Source organism: Tarenaya hassleriana, unplaced genomic scaffold (assembly GCF_000463585.1).
Source record: "Tarenaya hassleriana unplaced genomic scaffold, ASM46358v1 Cleome32, whole genome shotgun sequence".
NCBI lineage: Eukaryota > Viridiplantae > Streptophyta > Magnoliopsida > Brassicales > Cleomaceae > Tarenaya > Tarenaya hassleriana.
In genome coordinates this window covers 196,730-204,383 of record NW_010966372.1, presented here as the reverse complement: position 1 = coordinate 204,383, position 7,654 = coordinate 196,730, and the positions used below count along the sequence as shown (strand labels likewise).

General features: G+C 40.9%; 4 protein-coding genes across 5 annotated transcripts in view; 2 read left to right on the top strand and 2 right to left on the bottom strand.

Annotated features, from left to right (window-relative positions):
* The window catches only part of LOC104820776, a 1,690-nt gene extending 872 nt beyond the window's left edge, over positions 1 to 818 (top strand). Inside the window, exons 2-3 of one of the 2 annotated variants that reach the window (XM_010551374.2) lie at positions 6 to 103; positions 447 to 818. In XM_010551374.2, coding sequence (XP_010549676.1) covers positions 6 to 103; positions 447 to 566 — 218 coding nt within the window. In that variant the 3' untranslated portion in view covers positions 567 to 818. The other variant, XM_010551375.2, reaches the window with a different exon arrangement.
* A 523-nt stretch (positions 819 to 1,341) lies between these two features.
* On the bottom strand, positions 1,342 to 4,226 carry LOC104820775. The gene is made up of 12 exons (XM_010551373.2): positions 3,978 to 4,226; positions 3,499 to 3,564; positions 3,264 to 3,350; positions 2,971 to 3,069; positions 2,794 to 2,889; positions 2,587 to 2,652; positions 2,404 to 2,494; positions 2,217 to 2,284; positions 2,052 to 2,117; positions 1,889 to 1,939; positions 1,738 to 1,802; positions 1,342 to 1,625 (listed from the first exon to the last, which is right to left on the bottom strand). Exons 1-12 carry the CDS (start codon positions 4,128 to 4,130, stop codon positions 1,565 to 1,567), a joined length of 969 nt encoding a protein of 322 aa, XP_010549675.1. The 5' UTR covers positions 4,131 to 4,226; the 3' UTR covers positions 1,342 to 1,564.
* A 607-nt stretch (positions 4,227 to 4,833) lies between these two features.
* LOC104820774 (adenylyl-sulfate kinase 3) lies at positions 4,834 to 6,364 on the bottom strand. Its single transcript, XM_010551372.2, has 6 exons — positions 6,313 to 6,364; positions 5,895 to 6,044; positions 5,597 to 5,715; positions 5,418 to 5,502; positions 5,252 to 5,298; positions 4,834 to 5,161 (listed from the first exon to the last, which is right to left on the bottom strand). The coding sequence occupies exons 1-6, from the start codon at positions 6,362 to 6,364 to the stop codon at positions 5,042 to 5,044; spliced, it is 573 nt and encodes a 190-aa protein (XP_010549674.1). The 3' UTR covers positions 4,834 to 5,041.
* Positions 6,365 to 7,420: 1,056 nt separating this feature from the next.
* Positions 7,421 to 7,654, top strand: part of LOC104820772 (dnaJ homolog subfamily C member 18) — a 2,366-nt gene continuing 2,132 nt past the window's right edge. The window contains exon 1 of the mRNA XM_010551369.2: positions 7,421 to 7,646. Within this exon, the coding sequence (XP_010549671.1) occupies positions 7,508 to 7,646 (139 nt within the window). The 5' untranslated portion in view covers positions 7,421 to 7,507. The remainder of the gene's footprint in view (positions 7,647 to 7,654) is intronic.

Here is a 7,654-nt window from a genome sequence, read left to right as displayed (position 1 = left end):
GGGCCCAGCCGCAACAATATGCGTCATCTTGTCCGGAAGCGACACCAAGAACTGTCGGAACAAGAACCAGATGCTTAGGTTCCAGATTTACAGCGATGATAAGGTAAAAAAATCATACGGGATCTATAAAGTTTATATATTTGATTCATAGGGTGTTTTTCAATATACTAATTGTTTGGGATTTTGGGCGAAGAAGTAAGTATACTTTTGGCTAATTAATTAATTAAAGTCGTAATATTTTTATGCCACAAGGGATAAGGATGCTTTTTGGCGGTGGACTACGTGTCCAAGTGAACAATCTTAATGATGGAGAAAGATTCTTGTTTTCTACGCATCTCTATAAACAGAACATTATACTAAAAATATGATATTGCTTACGGTTACAAATTGTATACAGCAATCAATCATTAGTTTATAATGAGATGATCAATTAAATTTAAGCGCAGAGGATGAAGGAAGTGGTCCAACAAGCAACGAAGCTAAACGAAGCCATCTCTGTGATGAAAGGAGTCCCTGTCGTCAGAGCTCAGATCTCCTTTGGTGGCTATTTCCACAATGATCTTTGAATCGCAGCCGTCCGTTAAAAATAAGTGGACGGTTCGGATCGAGTGTCTCCCACCAACTCCATGCCAATCATATATGATAGATGTGCGTATATGTATATATACACAAATTCAGGACCGTATAAATAAATTTTGTAAATTATCTATTGTTGTATCAAGACGGGGGCATATGTATGTTGTTTGATGGACGGAGAAACGTGATTGTATTGTAACGATTGAACAAGAAAAATATACTGCTTGCTTGGTTTAATCGAATTTTAAGCATGTGTGACAGTATAACTAACAAACTATAGTCCTAACAAAATTTATTTTAATCACCCATTAATGACGATGATGATGATGATGCAAAGTGAAAATAGGCAAATCGAGTTTGGAAAGTAAATAATTTTCTTGGAGGCCCTTTTGAAGATATTTTTAATACGCAATCGAGATGCTTGGGATTGATAGGGATTTGATGCGACAAGTGGTAGTAGTCATACGGACCATACACGTACACGTATTCGTATACGTATTCTATTATGCATAAATACGGGAATTAGCTAAATATGTGGAGGCAGTGTTCATGATATAGATGCATTATGATGATGTGAGTGGTCTTGTCTTGTTGACGCTTGATTTGCCAAGTGGCTATCCCCTTTGATATGCCACCACGACAAGATCTCCCAAATATCTTTTATACACGTGTATTGTGTGTATATATATATATATGTATGCATATATAATGCGCCCTTAATGAAATATGTTTAGTATCAAATTAAGGAATCACTTAGACAAATAAAAACTAATGCTAATACCATATCTTCGAAATTTTACTTTTTTTTTTTTTTAGTTTTACTTCAATTAAAATGAGTCAGACGGGCTCAGTGTGGCCCAATTATATACTTACAAAACCTAGGCATAAGACCCACAAGCCCATATTCAAGGCCCATTACGGCCCAAATGGACTATTGAAGCTTCATATTCCCATGAAGTATAAAGTTTCTCACCTCTCTTTACCGAACTTAAGCGGATGAAGCAGACTTTGCAGCTTGAAGCATCTCCACTATCAGAGTCTTCACGTCCCTGCACAGAAATTTCAAAAAAAAAAAACAAAAAAGATTCACTCAAAGCTAAGGGAAGAATATATTCATATGAAACACGCAATGAAAACGGTCAGATACAAAGGTTGTCTTACTTTCTGTCTTCTGCACGTCTGGGGAAAGGGATTCGGAGCTTGAAGGTGTTTCCTTGATAAGTTGCCTGAAAAAATGGAACCAAAAAAGAAGATGGAATTCCCGATGCACCGAGGCTGATATCGGTAAAACATCAAAAAGATTTCGAGTAACCTTAACGTTGAAACCGAGGCTGTCCAAATCCAGCATCAAGGCGGTTTCTACCTGACATTACACATAGCAGTGAGTGACAGCCGAGGGAAAAAGGGAAATGATTTCTCTCTACCATCTTAATTTGAGAAAGATCTTAATGAAGGAAAGGATAGTTACTACTTACAGGAACCGATGTTATATGCTGTGCGATGGCTCTGGTATCTTCACCATGGTCCTTATTCATGTGAGACTATACCCATATGAAAATGAGCTATCACACACATGTGTGTATATATATATGGATACTATTTGCTGCTCAAGGAAAGTAAATGAATATGGTGGCAAATACCGTTACAGGTTTAGCAAACTGAGCAATAGGGTCGGCTTTCGCTGCCCTGTACTCTTCTCTGCTGAATTCTGCGAAAAACGTGATTTGGGTTCGGTGGGGAAAAAGCAGGACAAGACGGTAAATCACGGTTCAGATAAATACGAGAGGAACACAAAGAGACGGGACGATGAAGAAGCAGAGAGGAAACCTCCGGATCCTAGTAAAGCAGTGGCAACCCCGGAAACATATCGGACAACTTTCGGTTCAATACGGATGAAGCTGAAGTCTCCAAAATCAACCTTCACAAGGCCATGAAAAAAAGGTTCAATAGAGTTGTAAAATTTGTCGAACGGCGTTTTGTTCATACTCCTATAGAAGGAAAGATGTTTACCCAGAATGCATTGGGGTGCTTGGCCAAATATGCTGACCGAACAGCAGCTTGGTCTTTCTCGGAAACCTAAATAGAACATCCGGAACATGAAAAACTAGTTGCAATGATTCTAGCACTGTGGCTGAATGAAGTGAAAATAGCAGATATAGGACTGAAAATTCAGAAAGATACACATTCCATAAGGCATGAGATAGTCATAAGAATTACCAACACTGCATCGCCATGAAGGGTGATTGATAAGTCGGTCCTATCTTCCGGGTCTTTAGAAACAAGCAATGAACATTTTGGATTAGCTAACAGATCCTGCAGACAGCAGAAAATCTCCACGATAAACTATGCAGCAAAGATGTGAAGTAAACAAATTCTGTTTAATCAGCAGCAAACCTTTGTATGAACTGCCAAGCTACTGACTGCCAGTATCGGAGATCCATCAGCATCACACGCAAAATCAACCATCGACCCTGACGGATAACCATCATACTTCTGCACCCAAATTCATGGTACATGAGATGACGTTGACGTACGAAAACCGATAATCAGAAGCCAGGGAACTCATAAGTACATGTATTAGGTTTAAGGTTGTGATAATAAGTGGTTGATTATAAAAAAATGTGTGATTATCTGAATTTTCAGTCCATCAAACCAGCATGTGCATGACATGAATCCCTATAACTGACCTGAGAAAGAGTTGAAAGCATTCCACGGACACTACGGTCAAGTAAAGTTCTGATTTCCTCAACTGGTGGAAGACGGGCAGCCTTCTCCTGGAAATCGGAAAACCCCGTTATATTCATATGTTTTATGCCCAACAAATTCAATCAGGCTGCCTTCAAATGTGTGGATGAGAATCAAATAGCATATATACAATGTCCATATAGCTTGTGTGTAAATATGCAAGTCATGTTAGTTAACCTGATGAGCTTGAATCAATTGAAAAACGTCTGTGCTATCGTTATTGACTCTCCCCTGCGGTGCAGCCTGATAACAAAAGACCATGAAATCAAGATGAAACCTGTCAATCCATATTCATGGCCATTCACTGATGCCCAAGCCAATGGTTCCACCATACTTGGATGCAGCAGAAAAAAAGTAAAGCCTTGTACAGAGTTCTATTATCTATTCTTTGATCCATGAAAGAATCATTGACAAAGATTATTTTTTATTTCAATCTGCATTAGATTCTCTTAGTAATTCACAAACCCACGATTCCTCGATTGAAACCCAGGATCCAATATGAACGCAGCCAACAAATTCAACTCAAATAAGCGGCACAGAAACAGACAAGTCACCGATGGACACTCACAGACGCTGATTTGATCGGAAACCAAAGCACGAATTCACTCGAAGAGAGAAACCAACACCGAAATCGGAGCAGGAAACCGTCGAATCACCTGGGAGGAAGACTGAGCTGCGGAGGCCATAACCAGAGGATGAAATCGGCGGCGAACGGCGGAGGAGATGGATGTTCGGCGGAGGAAGCAAGTACGGACGATTCCGGTGGCAATCAAAGGGGACGAAAGATGATGGGCCACGAGCGACTTCATTTCTTCCTTCTTCTTCCCCAAGCGACCTTCTTCGGTACGAATGCTTCGCAATACGGTTCGATTTCGGTTTTCTGGTTTTTCTGGTTTCGGGTTCCGAAAAAAAAAACATTTTTGGATATGCATTTTGACATTTATTTCGTAATTATTTTAAAAAATACAACCTTTGTGCAATTACATTGAAATTAATTCCTTAATATATCTTTGCACATCTTTGGGTTTATCAAACCTCCGGTCGAGAAATTAGAGACAGGCAAATGACACAAAGAAGCAAAAGTTGGAATCTTTTTTATTTACCCATAAGAGATCACACACTAATTAATTACATAATAATCAAAATCCAACGGAAGAAGGGAAGACGACGATCGGCGAAGATTCGTTCAATCGGAGTGAGGATCGGGAGATTCGCCGGAGTCGAAGCAGAGGTAGGAGCGGAGAGAGAAGGCGAGGCGGCGGAGATGGAGGAGAGGGAGGCAGAAGAGGAGGCGGAGGACGGTGGCTCTCGGAAGCCTCTCGGGATTGCAAGCTATGTATTGGCAGAGATCCGCCGACACGTTGGCCGTCGCCGCCACCATCCCGCTGTTCATCACCATCTTCCCTCTCTCTGAAAATTCTCGCCGGAGTTTCGTCTTTGTGAAGAAAGTTGTTCGCGAACAAGAAAAAGAGAGAAGCTTTCAGATTGGCCGCAAATGAAAAAGCTCGCTGCTTTGAAGAAAAACGCGGATCAAAACTACGTCGTTTTGACCAACGTCCCCATGAGATGGTTTGCGTATTCAATTTGCAGACTTTATGGAATTCATAATCAGACCACAGAATGAGTACCCAGAAAGAAGAAGAAAGCAAATGCATATCACTAGAGTTCATGTAGCGTTTCAGAATATTAATCGGAAACCAAAACAGCTCTCAAAAGGTCTTCACAGCAATGGAGGAGGTTCCTGGTTCAGAAGAAACCCTTTCTCTTCTAAGTAAGAGATGACCTCCTCGGCCATGGCTACAGGCGAAGGGCACTCTCCTTCTTTCTCTTTCAGCTCTATCTGATCATTTCATTCACCAGATTCACACACACACTTAAGTTCACGGGGATAATATCGTATTTCTGTCATGTTTTCTGTGCAGAAGCCTACCTCGCAATTCAATGGTGATTCATAAGGATCGTCTATTCCGGTGAAACCTGAACCACATCGTACAGAATCACTCTTTTGTTGCTCAGACGATTTCGATGAATTTTTCGAATTTTTTTTAGTCAAGCAATAAAACCACAAGGATTTGTTTGGAGATAGTATCTATCACCTTTGATCTTTCCTGCACGAGCGAGCTTGTATAGCCCTTTGGGATCTCTTGCTTCACACAATTGTAAGGACATGTTCATGTAAACCTGCAGATACATGGAAGAACATGAATCAGGACGTTGAGTTCTTATCCGATGGGGGGGGAAAACGAAACCAAGAGCAAGGCTCCAAATCGCTTGCCTCGATAAAAGATGAGTCGGGCAGCATGGCCCTGCAAGCTTCTCGGTCTTTTCTGTACGGTGATATGAGGCTGGCAATACAGATCAAACCAGCATCTGCAAAGAGTTTCGCTACTTCTCCTGCATTTTTGGAAACAACAGGTTTATCTACCTTACTTCTTCGTTTATTCGAACTCGAATCCAATGTGTATTTGCATAATATTGTGAAGAATGCGTGATAACGAGCATCAGAAGAAAACTATTAACTGGATAACCAACATAATCTTGAGATAGAATGACAAATGTTACACCATACTTACCGACCCTGCGTATATTTTCCGCTCTGTCTTCAGCCTTGAAACCAAGATCTTTGTTCAATCCGTGACGCAGGTTATCACCGTCAAGGATATATGACAGCTTTCCCCTGGAGTAAAGCTCTCTACTAAGCGAGCAGGCTAATGTGCTTTTACCTGCGCAAAGTTTGGAGCTTTGAGTCAGGCGATCTATTTCAACATTGCAGAGAAGGTGAATATCGTTTCTATACAGAATGGACTCAGTTTCTAGCATTCGAATAAACTTGAATGGTTTGGTTATAGGTAGAAGCCATTTACACAAGAAGGTTAGAGGACCAGACAATGCAAGATCTCTGTCGCAAGGCAGACAATATCTGATTAAGAATAAGGTCTTTGGCTGTTACAGTATGATCAGAAACCATTGTAGAGGATTCAGAATATGAACCTGAGCCACTGAGGCCTGTAATCCATACAACGCAACCCTTCTGGTTCAGCATGAAAGAATCATTGACAAAGATTATTTTTTATTTCAATCTGCATTAGATTCTCTTAGTAATTCACAAACCCACGATTCCTCGATTGAAACCCAGGATCCAATATGAACGCAGCCAACAAATTCAACTCAAATAATCCAACTGTCGACATCCTCAAACTCCTACCCGTTGCTCTGATCTATCGCCAAAAACTCGACAAACAGACCACCAGGGGCACATCCAATCTGGAGAGCCATACAAAACACATAAACATGAACAGTGATATTCAGAACCCATTGAAGGTATAAGGCTTAACTCCAAGACACCACTTCTGTTTCCAGAAAGTAGGACGAAAAGAAAGCATTTTTGTCACGATTCTTGGTTCTTAAAGGCTAGAGAGAAGCTAATGAATCGGAAAAAAAAAGAACGTATGGTAATTCTGACACAGAATTCCAATAGATAAACCCTTACGCCACGTTTTTCACAAAACTGAAAGATCTGACGAAAGCAAATTCCTTTTCAAGATAACCCATAGCCCGAACCAGATAAAATAATGGATGAGCATCTACCCTTTAGACTCATGATTCAGAAATTGCTTAGCTTTCATACAATTCCCTCGAAACCCATGAAGAGAAATCACAAGAAAAGACAATTGGTACAGCAAAAGAGAACAAAAAAAGAAAAGAAAATGGGATTATCCACGGCGTTACACATGAAACCCTAGAAGATTGAAGTTCAGATCACAATTTACCTTGAGCAATGTGAGAAAACGTTTCTCTGAGATCGTTTTTCCTTTCTTTTTGTGGTATGATTTTCTGGGTAGCATTGTGCCTGGGAAAATGGAACCGACATTAATGGAGTGATAAGACACTTGGTCGGAGGGAAAAGGGTGATAGCAATCATGGACTGAGCCCTTCAGACATCACTTCCGACGATAACGTGATTTTTTTTATGACAACGATGTGTGATTTTTTTCATTAAAAAAAGTAACAATTTATTTATTTATGTGAAATTACCGCAATACCACATGATTAGTTAATTAGTAGAAAACAGAACAACTCTAACCCCCTCCCCCCCGTGACGTTAACACTCCTCCGTCACAGTCCCTTGGAAGAACGAGAGAGAGAGAGGAGTGAATGTGTGGGAGTCAATGCGTGAGAAGGGAAAATGATGCAGGCTCACCTCCTGGTGGGACCCATCCCGATCAACGGCTACCGTAGCTTCTCCTCCGCCTTCGCCGGCGATCTCCTCAGCTGCGATGGAGGATCTCCGTGTCACCGGAGTCGCTGGAAGACTACGGTTACGGCCGCCGCG